This window comes from Pristis pectinata, chromosome 14 (genome assembly GCF_009764475.1).
Source record: "Pristis pectinata isolate sPriPec2 chromosome 14, sPriPec2.1.pri, whole genome shotgun sequence".
Taxonomy (NCBI): Eukaryota; Metazoa; Chordata; class Chondrichthyes; order Rhinopristiformes; family Pristidae; genus Pristis; species Pristis pectinata.
This window is the reverse complement of record NC_067418.1, coordinates 35,551,233-35,577,796: the sequence shown is the minus strand read 5'-3', so window position 1 is coordinate 35,577,796 and position 26,564 is coordinate 35,551,233. Positions and strand designations below refer to the sequence as shown.

Sequence of the window (26,564 nt, the reverse complement as noted above, 5' to 3'; positions counted from 1 at the left end):
GTCACTGATAGATCAGTGAGGGAAAACATTCTTCTGCTAGTAAAGATATCTAGGACAAGAGGCAGAAGTGAGCTGTTTATGAGAGCAGTTGGCAATGCATAGTTTACAGGGCCCTCAACCACATCAATTCCATTTCCTTCACTTCTGCTCTCATCCTCTCTCTTCCCACCCACAATTATACAGTTTCCCTTTTCCTCATCTTCTACCCAACCAGCCTCCACATTCAATGGGATGTTCCTTTGTAATTTCCAACATTTCCCACATGGTGCCACCAACAGATGCATTGTCCCCTCTCCTTGCAGGATTCTGACAGGATCATTCCCCTTGGATGCTCTGGCTCACTCAAACATCTCACCAATATCCACTCCCTTTCCGTCTGATCCTTTCTGCACGTGACTTTACAGCTCCCCCCAAACACCTTTCCAGGTGAAGCATTGGTTTCCTTGTTCTCCCTCCAATTTACCGTACAGCTTTCAGTGCTCACGAACCTTGGGAAAACTAAACTCATATCGGGTGACCACTTTGCAGAACACCTCTGTTCTGTGCACAATGATTCCACTTGCTAGTCTCTTAAATTTTCCATCCCACTCTGGTCTCTCTCTCTCTCTCTCCCCAGGTGTTCCAACAAAGGTCATGTTAGAGGAACAACACCTCAGCTTCCGACTAGACGATGCTAAATTCAACAGCTCAAGGTAATAATTCCAGCCTTGTATCTCATATCTTTAGCATTCACATTTATTTTCTTTTACTGGTTATTTTAGATTTTATTCATCTCCTGTTTACCCAGTCAAGTCTTTGTGTTGTTCACTGATACTTCAACAACCCACTTTCTCTCAGTTCCATCACCCCAGAGGAAGCAATAAAACCAGCAACAGCAGCCAGAGATTCTGGTGGAAGGTCTTCGGCCTGAAGCAGTAACTCCTTTTCTCCCTACACAGAAGCTGTCTGACCTGCTGAGTAATTCCAGCTCTGTTTTTACTCCATCATAGTTTTCCCCTCAATGTCACTGACCCTCCACCCTATCACAGCTTCCCCTCCTTCTCTGCAGCTTAAACCTTGTTTGTGCCTAATTTTTCCCAGTTCTTATGAAAAATCAACTCAAAATGTTGACTCTATTTCTCTCTACTCTGATACTGCCTGGCTAGTATTCCGATGTATTACGAATGGGTGGAGGTAAGGGATAGGAGTGGGGTGACCACAGGCCCTGTTGTGGCAGAAGAATCACAACCCATTAAGATCCAAACTCTAAAATGTTCTTAGTAACCATGGGCCAGCACTTTATCAGGGGAACGATGGGCGAGAGGGGCAGCCAGAAGGAACTGTCAGCTGGGAGGGAGAGTGGGAGCAGCTGCAGCAAGAGGGTTCAGAGGGTTGGCAGTGGGAGAGGTGGAGGGGGCAATGGGCATGAGTGGGCTGGAGGTGGGAGTGGTGGAGGGGGCAAGAGCTGTCAGTGGACTGGAAGTGAGGAGCAGCAGAGGTGGCAACAGTAGTTATGGTAAAAGAAAGAATCTGCAACCTCTTTCAGCGGAGTGAGTGTTTGGGAGCAGTAAATGAGACTGCTTATGACAGAATTCACCCTGCAGTTTGAGAGAGAGAAGCTAAAATTGGATGTATCGGTATTACAGTTGAATAAGGGTAACTACAAAGGCATGAGAGAGGAGCTGGCCAAAGTTGATTGGAAGGGGACCTGAGCAGGGATGATGGTACAGCAGCAATGGCAGGAGTTTCTGGGAGTAATTCGGAAGACGCAGCATCAGTTCATCCCAAAGAAGAAGCAGCATTCTAAAGGGAGGATGAGGCAACTGTGGCTGACAACGGAAGTCAAAGACAGCATAAAAGCAAAAGAAAGAGCATATAATATTGCAAAGATTATCAGGAAGCTAGAAGATTGGGAAGCCTTTAAAAATCAATAGAGCAATAAGGGAGAAAAGATGAAAGATGAATGTAAGCTAGCCAATAATATAAAAGAGGATACCAAAAGTTTTCTCAGATACATAAAGAGTAAAAGAGAGGCAGGAGTGGACATTGATGACTGGAAAATGACACTGGAGAGACAGTAATGGGGAACAAAGAAATGGCGGATGAACTGAATAAGTATTTTGTGTCAGTCTTCACTGTGGAAGACACCAGCAACATGCCAGAAATTCGAGAGAGTCGGGGGCAGAAGTGATTGTAGTTGCTATTACTAAGGAGAAGGTGCTTGGGAAGCTGAAAGGTCTAAAGGTGGATTAGTCACCCACGGTTCTGAAAGAGGTAGCTGAAGAGACTGATGAGGCATTAGTAGTGATCTTTCAAGAATCACTGGATTCAGGAATGGTTCTGGAGAACTGGAAAATCATGAATGTCGCTCCACTCTTTAAGGGAGGGAGGCTAAAGACAGGAAATTAGAGGCTGGTTAGCCTGATTTCAGTGGTTGATAAGATTTTAGAGTCCATTATTAAGGATGACGTTTCAGGGTACTTAAAAAGCACATGATAAAATAGTCTGAAGTCAGTATGGTTTCCTTAAAGGGAGATATCACCTGACAAATCTGTTGGAATTCTTTGAGGAAGTAACAGGCAGGATAGACAAAAGAGAATCAGTGGATGTGGTTTACTTGGATTTTCAGAAGGCCTTTGACAAGGTGCCGCACATGAGGCTGCTAAAGGAGACAGGAGCCCATGGTATTACAGGAGATTGGACAGGAGATTGGTTGACTAGCAGAAGGCAAGAATGGGAATAAAGGAGGCCATTTCTGGTTGGCTGCCAGTGACTAGTGGTGTTCCACAGTGGTCAGTGTTGGGTCTGCTACTTTTCACATTATATGTTAATGATCTGGATGACGGAATTGATGGCTTTGTGGCCAAGGTTAACAATGGTACAAAGATAGGTGGAGGGGCAGGTAGTGTTGAGGAAGCAGGTAGTCTGCAGAAGGACTTGGACAGGTTGGGAGAATGGACAAAGAAGTGGTAGATGGAATACAGCGTAGGGAAGTGTATGGTCATGCACTTTGGTAGAAGGAATAAAGACGTAGACTATTTTCTAAACGGGGAGAGAATTCAGAAATCGGAGATGCAAAGGGATTTGGGAGTCCTAGTGCAGGATTCCCTAAAGTTAACTTGCAGGTTGAGTTGGTAGTAAGGAAGACAAATGCAATGTTAGCATTAATTTTGAGAGGACCAGAATATAAAAGCAAGGATGTAATGCTGAGGCTTTATAAGGTGTTGGTCAGACCACATTTGAAGTATTTATTGTGAGCAGTTTTGGGCCCCATATCTAAGGAAGGATGTGCTGGCGTTGGAGAGGGTCAGCAGGAGATTTGCGAGAATGATCCTAGGGATGAAAGGGTTAATGTATGAGGAGCATTTGATGGTTCTGGGCCTGTACTCACTGAAGTTTAGAAGAATGAGGGGGGAAATTTCATTGAAACCTACCGAATATTGGAAGGCCTGGATAGGGTGGATGTGGAGAGGATGTTTCCAGTCATGGGAGAGTCTAGGACCAGAGAACACAGCCTCAGAATAAAAGGACATCCTTTCAGAACAGAGATAAGGAGGACTTTCTTTCACCAGAGGGTGGTGAACCTGTGGAATTCACTGCCACAGAAGGCTGTGGAGGCCAAGCCATTGAGTATATTTAAAGCGGAGGTTGATAGATTTTTGATTAGTAAGGGCATCAAACGTTATGGGGAGAAGGCAGGAGAATGGAGTTGAGGGGGAAAAATAAATCAGCCACAATCGAATGGTGGAGCTGATTTGATGGGCCAAATGGCTTAATTCTGCTCCTATTTCTTGTGTAGAACCAGGCCAGTAAGTCATTGTAACACGTACCCATGGAAACCATCCCCTGCCTGACCTGGAGAGTCCCTCTCACCACCAGCGTAAGGACCCTGGTGCAATGTGAGGACTCACTCCCACTCCATGTCATTGGCTATGGCTTGTGATAAAAGCATGAATTTGTAAGAATTAATTAGTGCTTACTACAACATACAGTCTAAAGTCTGCTCTATTCCTCCTGGTGAGGGTCTGCATGTTGACAAAGCTTCCCATGACAAAACCTTCACTTGGCAGGACCAAAGGAACCCAAAATACAAGTGTTACATTGTAACATCAAAAAAAAAACACTGGAGGGCGAGTTTCATCCTTTCAGAAGGACATGTATCTTCTTCAAGTCTGCTGACTGCATGTAGCTACAAATATGGCCCTTACAAACATCATCCAAAATGGCATCTGCCCAAGATCAAAACAATGGCACAAGGTGAACCCCTAAAATTAGCATAATCTGTGTTGCCTTGGAGGAGAGCACATTAACTATAATTCACTCAATAATATATTACTACAGTACATTCCACCAATCTGTGACACCTGTGTTCAAATCTTTCATAAATTATGTATTGCCTAAATGATAACCAAATGTAGTTACAATATTCCATCCAGGTCCTTCATAATGGGAGATCCATGCAGGTAAACATGAAGGACTCATTTCATTTCACAAAGGGATGTGTTGGTGGCTCAGTAGTTAAATTATTAACACTACAGAAACCCAAGTTCAAATCTCATCAATGCAATCGAATTTAAATTCTGTTAATAATATGGAATTTAGAAAAAAAATGCAATGATCATCACAAAAACTACTGTTGTAAAAATCCATCTAGTTCACTAATGTTCTTCAGGTGGAGAAATCTCATCTTTGCCCAGTTTGCCTTGATGTGACTTTAAACCCACCAATATGGCCAACTTAAATGGCCTCGTAAACCACTCAGGTTGAAGGCAATTAACAATAGGAAATAAATGCTGGCTTTGCCAGCAATACAGAGATCCTGAAAAGTGAATTTAAAAAACACAGCAGAGGTGGCAACGTGGTTACAGTTGTAAAGTAGAAAAGCCATTCATCTTTCAGTATGCAACAGCCTAGATTTAAAAACATGGAATCAGAAAATTAGAGAAATCTATGGTACATAAAGAGGCCATTTAATTGATGTCCAAAAGAGCTATTTAGGCTAATTCCACCTCTTAAGTCTTGGTTATAGCTCTTCAAAATGTTCATCAAATTATGCTTTAAATGTGATGTGGGTCCCTGCCTCCACCTGCCTCCCAGGCTGCAAGTTCCAGACCCTCACCACTTTTTTGTTGCAAAATTTCCCCTTCTCCTCTAATCCTTTCACCAATTACCTTAAGTCTGCCCTCTCCTAGTTACTGGTCTCTCTGCTAGAGGAGAACAGGTCCTTTATTTCCACCCTGCACAGATTTCCTTGATTAGATTTCTCCTTGGTGTCCTTTGTTCTAGGAGAAATCAATCAGTGCAGACAATCCCAGCTTGTATCTAAAATTCTCCAGCATTGGCAATATCTCCACAAATACCCTCTGCACCCTCTCTCATGCCATCATATCCTTCCTATTGTGTGGTGACCAGAACTGCACACAGTACTCCAGTTGTGGTCTAACTATTGTTTTATGCTGTCCTGGCACAGCATCAACACTCTTCTTCAGTACCTCAGTCAATAAAGACAACTATCCCACATTCCATCTGAAATAATGTTAATCACAAAATGGTTACAGTAGGGAAGAAGGCCATTGAGTCAATACTGGCTGTGTATATGTACAAGCAATCCAGCTAGTCCCACTCTTCTACCTGCAAATTCTTTTTCCCCAGTCCCCATTAAATGCTACATTTGAACCTTACTTCACTACTTACATTGCATCACAACCCACCTTTTGATTCCTTTGCCAATCACCTTCATTTTATGACTCCTGATCCTTGCCCCTTCCACCAATGGGAACAGTTTATCTCTATTTACTCTGTCTCAACCCTTAATGATTTTAATTACCTCTATTAGATCCCCTCACAGCAACCTTATTTCCAAGGATAATTACCTGAGCTTCTCCAGTCTATCCACATGATTTAAGTTCCTCAACCCCAGAATTATTTTAGTAATTTTTTTCCTGCACTCCCTCTAAAGCTTTTACACTGCTTTCTAAAGTTTCATCATGACCTCCTTGCTCTTGTACTTAATGCTTCTATTTAGAAAGCCCAGGAACCTGTAAGGTTTTTTTTAAACACTTTCTTGACTTGCCCTATCAACAAATTGCATGTATACCCCTAGGCCTGTTTGTTATGTACCCATTTTTGAATTATGCCTCTTATTTATATTGTCTCTTTTCATTCTTTCTACCAAAATGTAATATTTTACATTTAGTTTCATTGAACTAGTCCATGCTTATACATAGAACATAGAACATAGAAGAGTACAGCGCAGAACAGGCCCTTCAGCCCACAATATTGTGCCGACATACCTACAGAATACCCATAATGTGACTGTCACCAGCACCAAAGTTAAACTGACTGATCTGTAATTAGTGAGTTTATCCTAAACCCTTTATTGAAAAAGGATATAACATTTGCAGCTTACTGGTCCTCAGGCAGTTTCCCTAAATTCATATATGTTTGAAAGTTGAAAAGCTGGAAACTTAAAGAAGTTGGGCTCTGTGTTGAATTAGCGTGAGGTGAGAGTGACTGCCAATAACATCAAGGCACCAATTGATCGAGTGTGGTAAAATTGGTCAATGGTCATTAAAGAGAAAACACTCCAGTGGTTTGAGTCATACCTCACACAGAAGAAGGTGGTTATAATTGTTGGTCAATCATCCCATTCTCAGGACAATTGTGGGAGTTCCTCAGGGCAGTGTCTTAGGCTTAAATATGTTAAGTTGTATCATCAATGTCTTCCATTGTAAGGTCAGAAAGTGTTAATAATTACACAATGTTTAATTCAATTTGCAATTCCTCAACAAATGATGCGGTTTATGCCTGACTGTAGAAGAAAACCTAGACAACATTTAGGCATACACTGATAAATGGCAAGTAACATGAGTGCACAAAAGGGCCAGGCAATGACCATCTCCAACAAGAGAGAGCCTAACAGCCGACTCTTGACATTCAATGGCATTACCATCGCAAAGTCCCCTACCATTAACACCATGGGAGGTCTACACTGATCAGTCTTATAAATATGTTGACTACAAGAGCAGACAGAGACTGGGTATCCTGCAGTGAGTGACTTAACTCTTGACTCCCCAAAACCTCTCCATCATCTACAAGGGACAAGTTAAGAGCATGATAGAATACTCTTCACCTGCTGGACAAGTGCAGGTCCAACAACACTCATTAAGCTCAGCACCAGCCAGGACAAAGTAGCCTGATTGATTGGCATCCCATGCACCGTTCTAAACATTCATTCCCGCTACAACTGGTTTGCTGTTGCTGCAGTATTTGCCATTTACAAATGCACTGCTATACTCAGTTAGGTGACTCCAACAGCATCGCCCACACCTACAACCAATAATGGTGAGGGCAGCAGATGCATGGGAAGATCAGCACCTGCAGATTCCCTTCTGTGTTACACACCATCTTGACTGGAAACATATCGCTGTTCCTTAATTATCAATGGGTCCACATCATGGAACTCCCTACCCAACAACACTGAGGGAGTACTTTCACCATAAGGATAGCAGTGATTCAAGAAGACAGCTCACCACCATCTCTTCAAGGGCAATTAGGGATGGGCAATCAATGCTGGCTTTACCAGCAATGCCCGCAGTCCGAAAGATGACTAAATAAAACAAAAACTGTTGTAAGTTTATGGTGTAATACAATAGGCAAATAATTGCTCCAACCTATAAACTCATGTTACAGGTCTCTGGAGGAAAGGCCTAACATTTCAAAAGGAGGAACAACCTCACCAAAGAAGTCATACATTTGTTTTAATCACAGACAAATGGCCAATATTGGAAACTTGTCAGTGACTTGTTTAATGCAAGCTCTAAATTTAATTTTGCTTGGCTATTTTTGCAGCATTCAGTATAGCTCTGTTGTACTTAAATGAAATAAAACTCAGCTAATATATTGTGATATACCTGAATTACATTTGTGCCCATGCTTTCAGTTTGACAAGGAACAATCTGTCACTCAATACTCATGGCTTAACTTCCTGATGATGTAAGTTATTTTATGATGGATATTGTTAAGTAGGTCTTATTTAATGTGTGGCTGAATCTGAATCATCCAGCATGACTCGGGCAGGAAAGATTTAATTATACTTTACAATATCTAACCACATTCCACTTTTACAGGGTAGCTGTCAAAGATTAATATGATTTAGCCTGTAAGGCAGTCCAAATTATATTAAGCATCTTCTAAACCTGAGTGGTAGATCCTAATCAAGTTACAAAGAGTGGAAAATATTCGCCTGATACACTTGGATTGAAAATGATTACTTGTTTGGATTTAGATTCAAGAGCCCAGGCTTTCTAATTGTAATGCCAATGGTAGAGTACTTTGTTAACATTGGTTACCAGCAGAATGACAAGTAGAAAACTTAGGCCAATATTTCTTATATATTTTATAAATGTTAACATTCTTCCATTGCAAACTCCACTGTATGTTTTGTGTGCTATGTGCTGACTTTTGGGGGTGAGGGGGTTGATGGGGGAATGCATATGTCCATAGTGTTCTGGCCCAAATATGTGCATGCGTCCATAACCTCAAGACTATTTTTGTGTTTATTGGGGGTGCCATACTCCTGATTGCCCCTATTATACATGCCCGTGTTTATGTGTCAGATTTCCAACAGAATACCATACAAAGCTTGGAGCTGTCAAAAAATCACATTATTTCCACAGGCTTAGTTAAGGGCCAAGGTATGGAAGAATTGTGACTTGTAATGTTCGATGTGGGTCTGGGGCCAATGGAAGTGGTGACTGGAATAAATGCTGCGGTAATGCATCTAAAGACCCCCACCAGATGAGCTTGTTTATTGATTTATTCATGTCTCCTGTCCCATTAGATTGGAAAGAGAAGCATAGTCCGTAGGGAAACAGAAACAAAGCAGAGTGTGGGAAACAGGCGGAAACAGAAAGAGTCTTCTGTGTGCGTGATTTTCAGAGTGAATAAATGATGGGTGGCCTTTTTATTTCAGATTAATTAGCTAAATCATCCTTTTAAAGTTACATCATCTTAGCTTTAACAAAAAAACAAAAATGCCAGAAATACCTAACAGGTCAAGCAGCATCAGAAATGGAAAAGTGTGAAAGCAATTGTGTTTAGAGTTACAGAGATAATTGAAGAACTTCTCCCCAATTACAGTGCTTGTTGCCAAGTTCTTCCATGTGCTCTCAGCACAGTTTTCTGAGAAAGCCTTCCACAGAGTCACTCAAGGCAGGGCTTGTGAGGCTGTTTATTGAGAATTTGCCTGTCAATTCTTTAGCAATGTCCAATAGTGCTTTACCCTCGCCTTGTTTTAATGACAGGTTCCAGAGAGCTCAAAAATTCATGCCTACTTGATTAAAGTTACAATCTCCCAAGCACTGTTAATGAGTGATTGCTGCACTGAAAATGCCACCCACTGCTCCCAGGTGGGCTTTCCCACATGCAGGCTGGTGCTTTCAGTTTATTACCGGGGTTGGTGTTGCTTTTCCGATATGCCTTTCACTTTTAGTGCATTTAATCTCCCACCTCTGCAAATCCACCAGCTTGCAAGTGATAAATAGAAGCAGAATAAGGGACAGTCAGGGAAAAACTATGAGGTGGGAAGGACAAAGTAGGAGATTCCCAAATATTGTGTACACTGGGAAAACCAGAGATAGACATGATTAGGATACAAGCAGCAAGATATAAATAGAGGAAGGCAGAGACAAAAGAAGACACTCAGAGTGAAGCAAATAACTTCACATGAATAGAAAGGAGCAGATACAGAGAAAGATGTTTGAACAGGAAAACCACAATGGTGAAATAAAATTTAATTATCAAATGCAGATTCAGTCCAAGGATATAAAATAAGATGGCTCTATACAGAGACTAATAGCATTTATTATTGAAAATCAAAAAAAATTGCAGCAAATGGAAATAAGACATAAAACCAGTTAGTGTTGGAATCACTCAGCAGTTCAGGCTGCATTCTTTGAAGAGAGAAACAGAGTAAACATTTCGTGTCGATGACCCAGTTCTCTTTCCACAGAATACTGCCTGACCTACTGAATGCTTTCAGCACTTCTGTTTTTATTGCTTTTAGAGGACTTCACACTGTGAAATGGAGGTACTTGCCAAGACTTGTCAGTTCCTGGTCCATATATGTATGTGGTTTACTCAGAGTGCAGGTTCAGATGAATGGAACCTCTTGAAAGTCAGATTTGAATCCCTGTATAGCTTTTACAATCATTTTTTTCCACTATCTCAAACCCAGATTAGAAACAAACAAACAAACAAGCTCTGTAAACTGCCTTCGTTCAGTATTATAAAATAAAAATGGAATATGTACAACCCTGCAAGTGAACTGGATAAAGAGGTTGCTTCACTCCCACTTACAAACCACACTGTCATTAGCATGCCCTGATTAATATATTCTTAAGCATCGAGGACTGGTCTCATGACTGAGAGGCAAGGCTACTACCCACTGCTACGAAGACCAGAAGGCCTCAGGTTTCTTAGTTACCCAACCTTGGCCATGGATTAACAGTAAAATCTCCACAGTTGGTCTCATCTATGTTGAGCTGTGATATAAAAAATGTCAATCAACATTTCTTCCCTAGCTCCTACTGGTAAGTCCTTCCTGAAGTTGCAAATGTGTGGAGGTTGGATGAAGAGAGGGATTGGAATTATTTTGATATATTTGGATAATACACTGCAGCCATTTGAATCATTGCTTAGGTGATGTTACTAAACTGGTTGGAAGGATGGAATTTTACATTCCTTGCATTCTTTTAACTCACCTTGCACGCTGGATATGTGCAGAAAAGGCAGAACATGCTGTCAATGAATAGTGCTGGTATGATCCAGTTGAATCTCAATGAAGCAGCTAATACTGTGTGTTTATGCTACCTTGGCACTCTAGCCAGAAGGGTACTTCAGAAGGGGATCATCAATTAGTTGCGGGTTGATTGGTGATTGATTAGACAAAGTGTTGGATGTGGAGAAGTGACACTGTTTACTCTTTGGGGAATATAACAGTTTCAGAAATGTGGTGAAAAACAGACCTCTGAACTTAAGTCATATCCTTTTGCTGCCTGACAGGAAAACTTTGGAGCCCACTTCTCTCAGTCATCAGCAGAATAGGGAAGAGAGGCTGATATATGAGTGAATCTCAGCATCTTGGTGCAGATTGAAAGGAACAAATAGTCTTCTGTACTGTCATCATTCAATAACTCCAAATCAGGTGGGCAGAAAAATGGCCAGAGGAATACAAAGTGTGAGCTCGTGTTTTGGGAAGGTAGTAGGTGTGGCAGGGCAGTTAGCTTTGCTGCCTCACAGCTCATGTAACCTGGGTTTGATCCTGATCACCACTTCTGTCTGTGTGGAGCTTGTGCAGTCGTTCTGTGACTGTGTGGGTTTCCCTGGGTGCTCCTGTTTCCTCCCACATCCCAAGGACATGCTGGTAGGTTAATTGGCTGCTGTAAATTATACCTTAGGGTAGGTTAATATCAGAAAGAATCAAAGGAGAGTTGATAAACCTGTGAGAGAGAATACAGGAAAAACAGGATAGGAAGAATAGGGCTGGTGGGATTGTGCTATAGAGAGCTGGTATGGAACATCTATGTTGTAATAAGTAGGTTGTAGGCAGCAAACAATACAAGGGAATAGAAGTCAAAGGTAGGATACTGGGAAGTGTAGAGCAGAAGGAGACATGCCAAAAGGTCCAAGAAGGTAGCAAGATGGGTGGATAAGATGATTGAGAAAACACATGAAGCACGTTTCTTTATTGGATGAGACACAGAATGTAAGGGCAGGATCATCAAACTCAAGCTGAATAAAACATTAGGTAGGACCCCAAGGGTATTATGAAGTTTTTTGTCACCTTACTGAAAGGAAGTGATGGTGCTAGGGAGAGTACAAAAGAGATTTACCAGGGCATTGGCAGCATTGGGGAATTCTAGTTGTAAAGAAAGGTTAGCCAGGCAGGGATTGTTCTAGTTTGAACAGAAGAGACAAAAGGATGATTTAATTGAAGCTATAAAATTATAGGAGGTCTGGATAGAGTTGGTAGAAAGGATCTGTTTTCCTTAGCAAATATCAATAATAAGGGTCTATTGATTTAGCATGATTGATTGGAGGATTATCGGGGGAGTCGAGGAGAAACATTTGGAACTCATTGTCTGCAAGAATAGTGAAGGCAGAAACCTCAGCACATTTTCAAAGTATTTTGCAGAAACACTTGCAAGGTCATTGACCAAGATTAGGCTGGACAGTTTTATAAATGGTAGGGTATGGACCAAATGGACTCTTCTGAATTGTGAACTTCTGCGATTCAATTAAGTGCAAGATGATGCCTGTATGTGTGTTTGTGTGTGTGGATGTTTCTGTATGTGTTGTGAACAGGTATATTGAGACAAGAAGCACACTTCTGCAGGGATTTCTACAATTTTTTTGTCTATATTCCCTTGACCTGAGTTTGAGATTTTCCAAGGATGGAGGAAGCCTGGCTGTGATCTGGTACCCCTAACACACTGCTGTGTTCACAGGGAATGCATCTTAGGAAATGCCATTGATTTATCACCACCAACCATAACAATTCTGTCCACGATCAATGTTCATACACACACACCAACTCAACGAGGAACAAGGCCAAACCTGGGACATCATTGGTCTTCATAGCTTGTTTACCAGGAAGACCAAAGCCACTGTCTCTTGCTCCATTGCAAGTTGCACAACCTAGCCACTGAGTTTGTTTTGCCAACACTTATCCAAAACTGAACTAGACTAGTCACAAACCTACCAATTGATCCCCAAAATAAACTTCAGACCACATCAACATTAATCACTGCCTTCTTACATCTCCATTATATTCTCTGACTCTGCCCACACCTTAGCTCATGTATCTGTATGGTTATTACTTCTGGATTTGACTATTCCAATCCAATCCTGGCCGGCCTCCTTTGCAATCAATTTAAATTCACCCAAGCTCTGCTGCTTGTGTCTGAACCAAATCAAATCTTATTGACTCCTAACTTTTGCAATTGCCAATCTATGTTGACTCCCGTTTGGAGGTCTAAGTTTTAAACTTCTCTCTTGTTTTCAGATTTCTCCATGGCCTTACTCTTCTATATAATCACAAAAAGTGCTGGAGGAACTCGGCAGGTCAGGCAGCATCGATGGAGGGAAATAAACAGTCGATGTTTCGGGCCGAGACCCTTCATCAGGACTGGAAAGGAAGAGGGCAGAAGCCAGGATAAGAAGGTGGGGGGAGGGGGAGCAGCACACGCAGGCAGGTGATGGGTGAGTTCAGGTGATAGGCGAGTCCAAATGAGAGGGGGAAGGCAGGAGGGTGGGGGAGGGGGGAGATGTAAGAAGCTGAGAGGTGATAGGTAGAAGAGGCAAAGGGCTGAAGAAGAAGAAGGTCCGGTAGGAGAGGACAGTAGACCATGGAATAAAGGGAAGGAGGTGGGGAATAGATGGGCAGGACAAAGGTGGTGGAAGGGGAAAGAAAAGGGGGTAGGTCCAGGTGAGAGGGAGAAGGCAGATGGTTGGGGGAGGGGGGAGATGTAAGAAGCTGAGAGCCTATCACCTGGACTCATCTATCACCTGCCTGCATGTGCTCCCCTCCCCCCTCCCCTGACCTTCTTATTCTGGCTTCTGCCATCTTCCTTTCCAGTCCTGATGAAGGGTCTTGACCGAAAACGTTGACTGTTTATTTCCCTCCATAGATGCTGCCTGACCTGCTGAGTTCCTCCAGCACTTTTTGTGTGTTTTGCTCCATATTCCAGCGTCTGCAGAATCTCTTGTGTTTCCATATAATCATCCCTGTTTCGTTGGGGATCCATGCCACAGCTGTGGGAGTCCTTCTGACTGCCAGTCCTGCTAACACCATTCACTGAGTGAACCTTTGTACCAGTCAGTGGAAGAGTTTCTGACTTCGGTGATGCCCATGGGAAGAAGGTGAAGATTGCTCTGCCAGTGGTGGCCATGGCTTCAGGTGCCAAAGGCCTGACCTCTGGAATTCACTTTCTAAACCTCTCACCCCACCCCACTTCTCTCTTCTCCCTTAAGAGGTGCCATAACAGCTGATGCTCTGATCAAGCTTTTAGTCATTTCTCTTAATATCTCCTAATAACCTGATAATAAATCTTGTTTGATAATGAACTGAGAAGTGTATTTTACTGCAATGAATGCGTCATGTTGTTGTGGAATGGTACAGCATCAAGCACTGCAATTATAAACTGAGCCATCAGGGCAAGAAAAGATTTTTTTTCAAGTATCTCAGATCTTTGCAGAGGCAAAGATTTATTGTAAACATAGACCATAGCTGAATCCTGAAAGAAATTCACAATGAAATAAATCGGAAATATACGTAGCTTTTTATTGCAAGTGAAAGATATTTCTTTAATAAGCAAAGTTCTGGTTTAACCGCTAGGACCATTAGGAAGCAACTCCTATTACTTCCAACTTACTGCTGAGTGAAGTCTGCACTGGTGAAAGACCTAATACTAACATTGAAAAATAGCAGGTAGTCCTGCAGTGTCCTGGTAATTCCCCACCCCCCCCCCACCCCCCGCTCCCCCCCCCCCCCCGAAACACCACAAAAACGTTAGTGGTTTGGGGTCTTACTTTGCTAAATTGTTTACTGATTTTCCATATTTTGGTGTGGTGACTACACGTCAAGAACATTTAATGCTTTTTGGATGCTTTGAGAAGTCTGATTCACTCTGTCTCAATCTAATATGACTCGTGTACTGAATAAATACAGTAAAAGTTACAATATTTTAATAGGACTAATGTTAAACACAAATTGATCTTTGAATCCTAGATCTGTCAAACTCGATACTTAATGTCGTTAAATGAAGCCTCGATAGACATGTGCCATTGCAGTGTACATTGATTGCCATCATCTGATTCAGAAACCAACATTGTTCCTTTAATCAAATTCTATATCGATTAGCTAATGTAATATGAACTTTATCAATTGCTTTGAAACTTCCCCCTATTCCTTGCACCGTGTGGAACGGTATCTAATACAACTGATCTGCCAACCTTGTATTTAAGCCTTCTAAGCACAGTTTATAACAACGAGTGGCACAGTCAGACAATAAATCTATTTATCGCTGTATTTGAATCTGTAGCTTTATTCAATCTAATTACTAATCCAATGTACCTGCTCAGTTTAATTTAGATTCTACCATCTAGTTATCTTACCCGTTATGCACACCCATATAATTTCATCTGGTCGCGTTTACTAATATTTTAACCGAATTTTCTCCATGTTTGTCCACTAGTTTGCTAATCTTTGATCTGTGTGGAAAGACCCCTTAGCGTGCTCATCCATCAACCTGTGTAGCTGGACTCAAATGAACACTAACAGGATCATGTCTTCTTTGTCTTCGCCGAGATTTGTGGCAGACCCTCGATAAATCGAATTAGCCCCTTTCTATTCGCACGGTGTGATGTGTCATTTGGCAGGTAGGGCGAAGGATGACGTCCTTGCACTGAAGTTGAGATGGTTTATAGGTAGTTCGCTGTCCCCTGCCCTCCCGGTTGACGGATATAGGAATCCCTGTGATACCAGGAGTCTTGGGAGCGCACTACGATTCAGCTGAGCAGAGTGGAGCAGGCGATGTGTGCATAAGACAACAGTGAATGAATCGCAGTCTTCAGAGGGACATCCAGTGAGGGAAACTGCTCGAAAACAATTAACATGATGGTAAGATGATTAGATTTATTTTGAATGAAGGGGCACGGGGAGGAAAGTTTAAATCAAAGGCGTGATTACCTCCACACGGTTTCCTTCAGTTGCTTGGATTCTAGTTTATGAGAAAGTTACTGGTGGAAGAATCCAGCATTGAGCTGGAATAATGAGCTGAAAGCATCCTTGAAAAGGCCCCCCTCGGTTGGGATACCTACCTCGGGAAATGAAAATTCCATGGAAGTTCAAAGAGCTGAGATGTATTCCACCCAATGACTTACCCCAAGTAACATCGACACGATCAAAATAATTCACCTCCAGACTATTTATTGGATGCGCCCTTATGTAAGGGGCCTTTATATTTGCTGCAGAACACCGTCACTTTGTGGAGATGTTTGAAGTTACTGGGCACTTTATCCGTGCAATTAACAATAAACGATTGTCTCAACAAGACCTACAGTTATCATCTATGGCAGCCTAGGATGCCTGGACTGTCTCAAGGTGTGTACTATGCCAGCGCCGAGTGATGTGGTATCAGGGGTAGGGTTACACATGGATAGGAGCTGGTATCAGAATGTGCATGAGCTGTACAGTAGAAGTTATCAATGTCAACAGTGGGCTAGTGAGGCAGGTGGTGTAATATTTGCTTTTAGTGATATCACATGATATTCCATAGTCAGTTCGTTAATGATATCTGCATTCCAAAGCTATTCACTGTTACCCACTTTAAGGTGACTTGGAAATAAAATATGCTCTATTTTGCTGGTCTTTTTCCAAGGGACGTTTCCTTTTCCTCAACAGTGACCAAGTCGTCATGTGTCAAATAAAACTTGTTTTGTTTTCGAGTGATATTGCCACAAAACGCACACCGACCTTTTCTTTTCCATAAATATGGCAAAGCAAATGGCATCCAATGGCGTCTCTCAACTAACTGCAAAGCTGAGAGAGAGAGTTTGCATTTTGCACTGTTTGCACCCATTATGATACCAGGCTGTGGGTAAATGGGTCAGTTGGAATTTAGCTTATCGAAGTGAGTTGGCACTTTTTAAAATTAGGATTTCTTATTAACCTCATATTGAACCTTGTGGAGATTATTGAATGGAAGGCTAGGTGTTCACGGTGCCCCCTGATGGGGCAGCATCCAGGTTTGGGGAAATCCAGTGCCTCCACTGGGGCTTGCTGTGGTGGTGAGCACTTCCTCTGGGACGGCTGGAGAGACTCAGCTGCTGACCGAGCAACAAGTCAGCATCCACTCAAACATGGAAAACAAACTTCTTTCTTGGAGGCAATAGATGGAAGTAAACTGCAACATGAATCATGGGACTCAGGGGAAATAAAATCTTGTGAGGAAACAGGAGTGAGCAGCTTGATGAATAATTCCACTCAAAACAGGAATCTCTCCTTGATATCTGCTTAATCTGTTGTGCATTTTCGACCATTTAAATTTTTTTAAAGATAACTTTGTTTTATCTTTTGGGATGACAATCTTTTTGAACATGGCAATGCACCTTGCAATTCTCAGAGACCATCTGACGCTGTTCCTCTCAATTCTCTTCCTGCAGAAAGCCAAGATGGCAGTAATCTGCGCTATCTTAATTACCTTTCTCATTGTGGAGTCCTGCTGTACTCCAAAGGTAGGATCCTGAAAAAGAATTCAAATATTTTTAAGGGACTGTTGTGATATGTACTTATACTTCTTATTTTTCCCTTCCTCAGAGCAAAGTTACTCCAAGAAACTGGGGTCCACAGTCCATGCTATATCTGAAAGGACGATGTAAGTCTGAAAAATGAGTAACATTCATTCAATATTAAATGACTCGCGTAGACTGAGAATTCCCAGACATTGTGCAGAACAACAAAAGAGCTGGAGTGTGAGTGAGTACACTACATCCAGCAGCCAGTTAAATGTATGGACCTACTGGAAATGCATGTGACACCCCAATCATCTCCGAAGTTATGAAGTCAGACTTGTCCAGACTTTCTTCAATATTAACAGGATTCATTGAAGTTTGGATGATTGTTATGACTACATATCATTGAGACATATTAAAATACACAGTTTTCCTTAAACCATTACCAAATATTCGTAATGTATTACTCTAAAGAAAGTAGAATCATTTTTGGCTTGGCGGGAAAGCCAATGACTCTTAGACTAGAGAAATATTTTTTGTTGCTTAAAAAAGTTGCAGCATCAATGTCAGTTTTCTCTCTGGCTTTTTTATATTAACGACTAGAGGGTTTTTTTAAGATTGCAAGAAGGGCATCAGATGTTTTCCAGAAACTATATTTATCCATTGACAGAGGCATGATATAAGAAAGGCATTGATCTGTCTCCTCATCTCCTGTACTGAAAGAATTGACTCCATCTGGGATGGCTTCTCAAGCACCAAAGTTTTTCAATACTGTGTCCAATATGCATACTTGTGGACTTTCCAGAGTGGGTCACTGTATAATGATGTGATGTTAAAAAGCTGTCTGAATTACCTTTCAAGCACAAGGCCAATTGTAATATTTCAGCTGCTGCCCAGGTTGAGATGAGCTGAGTTAACAAGGTTATGTACCATTGTCAAAAATTCAAAAACAGATATCCAAACACATTAGTACAAAGCTACAGACTTCCAACCTGCTTCTCCTTCTTCTTGTGTCCATTTTCCAAATCATACTCTTGCACTGGCAGATAATAGCATTGGTTGTCTTTGTGAATGGTGATAGCAGGAAAGCAGTCTGATGATCAATCAAGGTTGTGATGCAGGTTTATTCCAACTAAAACCTATTTAATTTACCTGGTATCACATATAGTTTGGTTTGTTGTGTGTGTGCGCAGTATGAGCTGAATAGCAGATTCAGACTGTTTTAAGAAGTAAAAGACATTCTCCACTATTTCCTTTACTGTGGTAATCAGTAGCTCACACTGGGGAATAATGCCATCAGCATCAGTCACTCTTGCCCCTTCTTCAGCTATGAGGCTGGTGGTAGATTTACTCTGTTTCTCCTCATGGTGTACACAGCCATTCCGTGAAGTAGGGGTATAAAGTGATCTGGCTATGCTTTACCCAAGCACTCTTTTGGTACACAGTGTATGTATTTTACACTGTAAGTAAACTATGTTATATGCCTGGATTTTGATTGCCTTTTGGGATACTGCAAAAGAAACATTAAATCATTGAAATATATAATGTATTTGATGGATTTGGAAAAAAAATCCATATCCTAGAGCTGGCATCTAAAAAACTAAAGGCATCATAATTGTATTTTATTATCTCTTTGACCGTCACAGACCAGACATGATAGAGCCTCTGATGGTCAAAAGTCCTCATGAAGAGAATAATGATTAAATACTGAAATCTAAGTTCAATCTGGTATTGTTTTTCCAGATGGGAGGAGATCTACTGAGGACAATGGTTCTTATAACTCTGAAATAAACACCTGGAACCTTCTCCTTGGAGGTAGTGTATGTTTTCTGCATGTCAGCCATTCATCAGTTTGCTAAACACTGGAGCCCAATACTAGAAAGCACAGCAACAGAAAAAGCATGCCCTAAATGCATTCATTAATAGAAAATATATGTTTCTGTTTTAAGAATATTCTTTTCATCAAAACTGTATTCTCTTCCAAGATCAAAGCATAAAATAATGTTCTTTGGATGGAACCAGGTAAGGATTTATTGTAAGATTTTCAAAGGTAGTCAAGTATTGGATAGCGTAGCATTAATACCTGAAAGCATTGGAGTGAATCAGCAGTTTATTATCATTATCCTTATTCCCATTTTAACCTATATTCCTAAATAAATATTCTAACTATATTTAAACCGGCAGAGAATTATATTTTTGTAGGTAGGGGATCAGTGGCACAGATTGTAAAAAGTTAAACTGACAAATATATGAACACAATGAATTGAAAAAAAAAGTTAAAATTACAGTAATTCAAATATAAGCAGTAAATTCAAAATGAATAAACATTTCTCTCTCTATTTCCAGCACCTATTGAAAATCCTGTCAATAGGCCTGCATTAATAATTACAGGAGATGCTCATGGTGAACTAATAGCCATCAATAGAATATGGAACAGTACAGCACTGGAACAGACCCTTTGGCCCACCTTGTCTGTGCTGACCATGGTGCCATTCTGAATTAATCCCATCTACCTGCACATGATCCATATCCATCTATTCGCTGCCTGTTCATTTGCCTCTCTAAATGCCTCTTAAACATTGCTATCCTATCTGCTCTACCACCTCCCCTGGCAGTGCATTCCAGGCACCTACCACTCTCTGTGTAAAAGAAACTTGCTTCACAAATCTCCTTTAAACTTTTCCCCAGTCACCTTAAACCTATGCCCTCTAATATTTGACATTTCCACCTGGGGAAAAGACTCTGACCATCTACCCTACCTATGCCTCCCATCATTTTATAAACTTCTATCAGGTCACCCTCAGCTTCCGATGCTCCAGAGAAAATAATCCAGGCACAGATAGGGTTGTCCAATCTCTCCTAATAGCTAATATACTCCCAATCCAGGCAATATCCTGGTGAATCTCTTCTGCACCCTCTCCAAAGCCTCCACACCCTTCCTATAGTGTGACCAGAACTGCACACAATGGTCTAAATGAGGACTAACCAAAATTTTATTCAGCTGCAACATGACTTAACATGTTTTATACTCAGTGTATCAGCTGATGAAGGCAAGCCTGCCATATGCCTTCTTACCACTGTATCCACTTGGGTTGCCACTTTCAAGGAACTATGGACTTGCACCCCAGATCCCTCTGCACATCAGTACTTCTAAGAGTCCTGCTATTGTATACTTTCCTCTTGCATTTGACCTCCCAAAGTGCATCACCTCACAGTTGTAGGTGATCCAATGTTGCTAACATATGGATTTTAATTAATAGCTGTGGATAATGTTGTGGATAATAGCTGTGGATATTGCCCCAGGCAATAATCATTAATGATATCCGTAATGATTTATATCATTAGCCATTGATCATCTAGCACTGCATTCAATACCATTGATAACACTGCATATTCATATCTACTACCACTGTTTTTAGTTTAAGTTTCTACACAGTGGATCCAAAAGGTACAACACTAGAAATGATAAATTCTTTCTTTCAAAATTAATGAAATTTGACTCATTCAATGAACACCTGTTCGGAGCTATTAACACAGCTCCTTCATGAGGACAATTATCTGGCAACTAATCATAATCTTGATGAACTCTGTGTTTGAAGCAGACCCACAAGCAATGGGCTTGTTAGGTTTAGTCATAGAAGGCAAGGACACCAGATTACTCAGTTACCATGTTGGCCTTTTTCTCTCTCACCAAGCATGGCATCATCATCACCACCATAAAGGCAGATGTTGGTGCAACCTTGTAGCTAGTTATATCGCCATCGTCATCATTTAAACAGACTATCACAAGTAACGTGCAAAACAAAATCCCATGCTTGCCTGCGAGATTATCATGGTTACATATATAAGTCAGATCTTATCAGTACCAATCTAAGAACAGGTATTCCTAGAAAAGACCTGTATCTAGAATAGTTGTCATGTCAACACAAACTGATATCTCTCTGTGGAAAAACTTACAGTGAGGATTTCCTGTTCAAGCTCAGTCATGTTGGTCAGTGTTCAAAAGTCTTTCATTGAGCTAGGATGTCTTCATCAGTGGAAGGATCCCCAGTCTCCATGACCATGTGGCCCACCAGGAGTCTGGCCTAACAAAGAACACCCAAAATAAACATCCCCACTGAGATGGATGAGTGTTGGAGTTTTTCTTTGTACCCACCCCTCCTGTGGCTAATGTGACCATGAGTCATTTGACCACCTGTGTATTCCCTGCCAGTTGACTCTGCCGGTACTGAAAAATCAATATTGCACCTTGTCAGGACACCTGGGGAAGGTATTTGCACTTTTACGTTAAATCCAATGATGGGAATGCATGTCTTGCAATATATATATAAAAAGTGGTCTAGAACAAGCAGGATATACATAGCTAACAGTAACTTGACAACATCAAGGTCCCTCCACTGCACTCAAGCACAGACAGAGTCAACAGTCCCAGAGAGCTATTAGTACCCCCATTCCTTCAGAAATCCACTTTTGCATCATTACATGTGCTCAACTGAAACTCTTTCCTGAAGTTTCATAAAAATCCCCAAACTATTAGCAGGCAAGGGTGTCTGTAGGGAATGACTATTTTAAAATTATCTAGGATTCTCATAGAACCTTTCATTCAGAATTTTTCTTCAGTCAAGGAAAAGCTGAAGGTGGATTAGGGTTGAGTGCTAGTTAATTTTGTAAATGGCTATGCGTATCAGTACAATCCTGTAATTTGGAACAATGAGGATATTTACTATGATTCAGGACCGGTTAACAGAGAGAAAACAGAGAGTAGGAATAAATGGATCATTTTTGGACTGGGAGCCATGTAACCATTAGGTGCTAGAGGGATTTTTTGCAGGGGCCCAGGCTGCTTGAAATTGGGTGAGGAGACTCGTTGTAATAAATCCAAGTGTGCTGATGATACAGAGCTGGATATGAGGAGAATGCAAAGAGGCATCAAGGGGATGAAGACAAGCTAAGTGAATGGGCAAGGACGTAGCAGATATCATAAAATGTGGAGAAATCGGAGGTCATCCAGTTTGGTAGCAAAAATATAAAGACTTATTATTTTTTAATGATGAGAGGGTGAAAGTTGCTGGAGGTTACATTGAAGGTTAATGTGCAGGTACAGCAAACTGTCACAAAGGCAAGTGATACGATGGCCTTTATTCCAACAGGCTGAGTAATTACAGAGGCCCCAATGAGACTTCACCTGGAACAGTCTGCACAAGTCCAGATTTCCTACCTAAGGAAGGATATACTTATGACAGAGGGAGTGCAGTGAAGGTTCACCAGATTAGTTCATGGGATGGGTGGTTTGTCCTATGAGCTGATTGGGTGATGCACAGATCTTGAGTTTAGCGGAATGAGAAGTAATCTCTTTGAATCATGCAGAATTCTTATGGGGCTTGAAAGGGTATGTGCAGGCATGATGCTTCCTCTGGCTGGGGTGTCTAAGACCAGGACGTCCTCCTTTTGAAGCTGAGAGAACTTTCTCCATCCAAAGGATAGTGAGTCTTTGAAATTCCCTGCTTAGGAGGGCTGTGGATGCTCAGTCACTGAGTAACTTGAAGAAAGGGATTGTTAGCTTTTTAGATAGCAATGGAATTGAGGGATATGAGTTATGAACAGAAAAGTGATGTTAAAGATCGGCTGTGATCTTATAGAATGGCAGATATTGAACGGTGGAACAGGCACAAGTGGGCAAATGCCTAACTCCTGCTTGTACTTTTTATGTATTTGTGTTTGCTCCAAACAACTTTGGAGTGTTGATCTAGATATTGTGCTGAAGACCTTAGAGTGATGCTGAAATCAATGATTCAGAGATGGAGGAGCCACTGAATATTTTCGAAGGGTGACCCAGGGCCATATGGTAAAACTGCAATTACAGAGACAAAATGCTTCAGTAAATTTGCTTTGCAATTGGGAATCAGGCTGTCAGAAAATATTTTGGAAAGCACAAACACTGCACATAAGCTTGAAACAGAAATCGAATGCACAATGAATGCACCGCATAGAAAGGTAAACACATTGAACAATATCCCTCCATCAACAAGATAAAAGTTAGAATACTAACTACAAAAATACTTCACTTGTTACGAAGCATTCTGGGATGTCTCAGATTTGTGAAATGCACTCTAAAAATTTTCCCTTTGCAAATTTGAAGTCCTCAGTCATGTGCTTTTCCTTGGTGAAAAGTCCCAGCTCTCTAATCCTGTTAATGTCTCAGACTGAAACAAGTTGTCTGCAGTTTTGGAATTCTTTTCAAGTTGAGAATCAAATCCCATGATTACAATAATTTGAACAAAATAAACATAAACTAAAATACCCTTGTCTAAAAACATATTAAAACAAAATCTACACAATCTACTTAAAGACCAAATCTTTATCTGAAAGTTGAGCTGAATTTTATGGATGAAATCAAGTAAACACATAGTCCAGCCAACTTTTCCTTACCAAGGCTGGCCATTTCTTCTCACACAATATTGCTCAATTTTGCGCTTTTAACTGCTGCAAGAACACTCACCTGTGCCCCTGTCACCTGGTGACCCAAACATTTCTATTGACAGCATCTCATTTCCTACCTTCAACCCAGTAAATACATTGGCACCTTTAAGCTGTTCTGTGCCACAGCATTTCAGACTTAAAATTCAAAATCCCCTCCATGTTTTAACCAACCATACTTCTGCAACTTTCTGCAACTTATTTTTAATATGACTGGAAGGTGCCTTGTGCCAATTTCCTACAGTAAAGGGATTATACAAATACAAATAGATGTTACTGTTATGAACCTGTATGGTGTTCTGGTCAGACTACATGTAGCACACTGAGACCTGCTCAAGTAAACAACAGAAAATGGATTCGTTCTAATGCTGCAGAGAAGATTGCTAGTATTCAAAGATGAAAGTGTGAGGGAATGCGAGAATGTCAAGCTTTTCAATCTGGAAGGGAATAATGTTATCATGCTATGAAAGACTTAAAAGAATGGTAAAGGTTGTCCAGAATTTTAAATTAACCCTGTGGTCCACTGTACTGTCTAATAAACTGATTGAAGCAGGATATCTTAAAGTCCTTCACATAAAGTAGGAGTAATTGTCTTGGTTTTTTTGAAAGTGTTGGCTCAGTCCGGAACTGAGCTAGAGATGGAATGCCACTGAGCCTTGGAGGAAGAAGGCTTTCAATGTAAGCTTCACTGTAGTGTAGTGGTTGGCACGATGCTATTACAGCGCCAGTGATTGGGGTTCGATTCCCATCACTGTCTGTAAGGAGTTTGTACGTTCTCCCATGTCTGTGTGGGTTTCTTCCCGGTGCTCCAGTTTCCTCCCACATTCTAAAGACGTACGGGTAGGTTAATTTGGGTTTAAAATGGGCGGCGCGGACTGGTTGGGCCGGAAGGGCCTGTTACCATGCTGTAAATAAAATTTAATTTAAAAAATTTAATTCATCTGGCACACAATATGCACACTACCAGGCTGGTGGGCAGGGCTGTATTATGGCAGGGACAGTGAACCTTGCTCTGTATCTAAACTTGAACAGGAAACAATTGAGGCTGAAACATACCATCCAAAATGGAAAGTTCCATACACTGCCTCATCCCAACTCTCTTCTTGATTAGCCCAAAGTAACAATGCACATGTAAATATATTTTCTTTTAAATTACATAAATATAATTGCAGTAATAATAATTGTGAGGGATCGTGGGTATTTTTTAAGCTTACTGAATCAAATATTCACATGAAGCCTCCTGGTTCAGCTGAAGGGCCTTGATGAGTGCTGCAGCAAGAGGTGGGAACTGTGAGACTGCTCCTGCAGCTTGGTGCCGTGCAGGTCAGGGTGCAATCACTTTCACTGGTATTAATTGGTAAAGGATGGTGGGAATTAGTGCCCATTCTGTCATTGCTTTATTTTGTGATAATGCATTTGTTTCAAGCTATGTTATCTAATCAATTTGGATGAAGTCTGCATACTGTAGCTCAGAGCTCCCATTCACAGCATGTGTAAACTGGAATTTTAAAATTGGAATCACCTGACCCCCGCGTGGCTGCTGCTTGGGTAATGGAATCCTTACAGAATTCACAAATTGCTACCTAAAAATTTGAGATATGGAATAAAATTTGCTTTCATGGAATTCATGTGAAAAAATTAAATAAATAATTGTTTTCAACTTGCGTTTGTTGACACATGATGCTGCTTTGTTTTATGGAAAATCACGCTACAGACTATTTTCTAGAAATGCAACCACCTTCCCCCCCCCACCCCCTCCGCACGCTCCACCCTCCCGTAACATGGAAATCACCTGTATGTTGCTGTATGTTAGATAGGGGAGATGCAGTTGCTGGAGACAGCCCTAATTCCATGAATCTACATCTTTTGAGTGAGTCCCTCCCTCAAAATACTTCACAAGTTATTTCTTTGAATTCAAAGGACTCCTTTGGGTTGATACAGATGTGATGTGGAACATGGAGACAACTTGTGAGTAATTGATAAATACTGCAGTTGTTCCATTCAAAACTGTTTCCATGTCTTCCCCTTTTCCAGATTACAAAAGGACACGAGCTCTTGGAGACCAGGATCACTGGAAACAAGCAAATGCTAAAAATATCAACCATATGAATATGAAGTAGAATGTTTTCTGAGTAACCTAATGCAATACATGGACAAACATTCATTCTATTATAGTTAAACTTCATGAAGCATTCTTAAGAGATGGGTGGGAGAAGGAAGGTCCAAAGGCTTTGTCTACAACAGAATCATGAGTATATAAAAATTGTGTGGAAAAATATCGATGGTATAAAAATTTGGTTCTAAGGAGAACAGGTGGTTGTAACAGAACAAAACAAACTGACGTTTATTGGGCCTACAATATTATTTATTTCTTTATTACCCTTTTCTTCCAATTCCAACATATTACATACCATAAACATTTGGCTGTATGTCTGGAAGACTGATGCTAGCCCAGTTATGGCTCACAAGGTATCCGATCAGTGACTATGGCAAAGAAATCATGAGAAAAGAATGGTGAAACTTTTGCCCTTCAAGTTTATGATGTTAATTGTAGAAGCTGATGGTAGAAGTATGTTCTGAAAAATAGAGCAGAAATAATTCCAGAAATCTGTTTCACTTTAATTTACAACAATATGAAAATTTTCAAACTGGATGAAGGAATTAATCTTAGTAATCAGTATTTGCTCAAAGTGATCAATAAGTGGAATGGATTTCTGGGTGGAATATTGGGGCAGGAAAGCTGAGGTATCACAGGAGTGGCCACATTGATGGGGAAATTACATTTCTTGATGGAGGAAGGTTATTTTGTGATT

The 26,564-nt window shown here is 41.0% G+C and overlaps 1 protein-coding gene across 1 annotated transcript; it reads left to right on the top strand.

The window, feature by feature from the left end:
- The first annotated feature begins 634 nt into the window (after nt 1–634).
- On the top strand, nt 635–25,963 carry LOC127577827 (spexin prohormone 2-like). The gene is made up of 6 exons (XM_052029411.1): nt 635–692; nt 15,469–15,661; nt 17,206–17,277; nt 17,360–17,417; nt 19,018–19,089; nt 25,786–25,963. Exons 2-6 carry the CDS (start codon nt 15,656–15,658, stop codon nt 25,869–25,871), a joined length of 294 nt encoding a protein of 97 aa, XP_051885371.1. The 5' UTR covers nt 635–692; nt 15,469–15,655; the 3' UTR covers nt 25,872–25,963.
- The last annotated feature ends 601 nt before the right edge of the window (nt 25,964–26,564 follow it).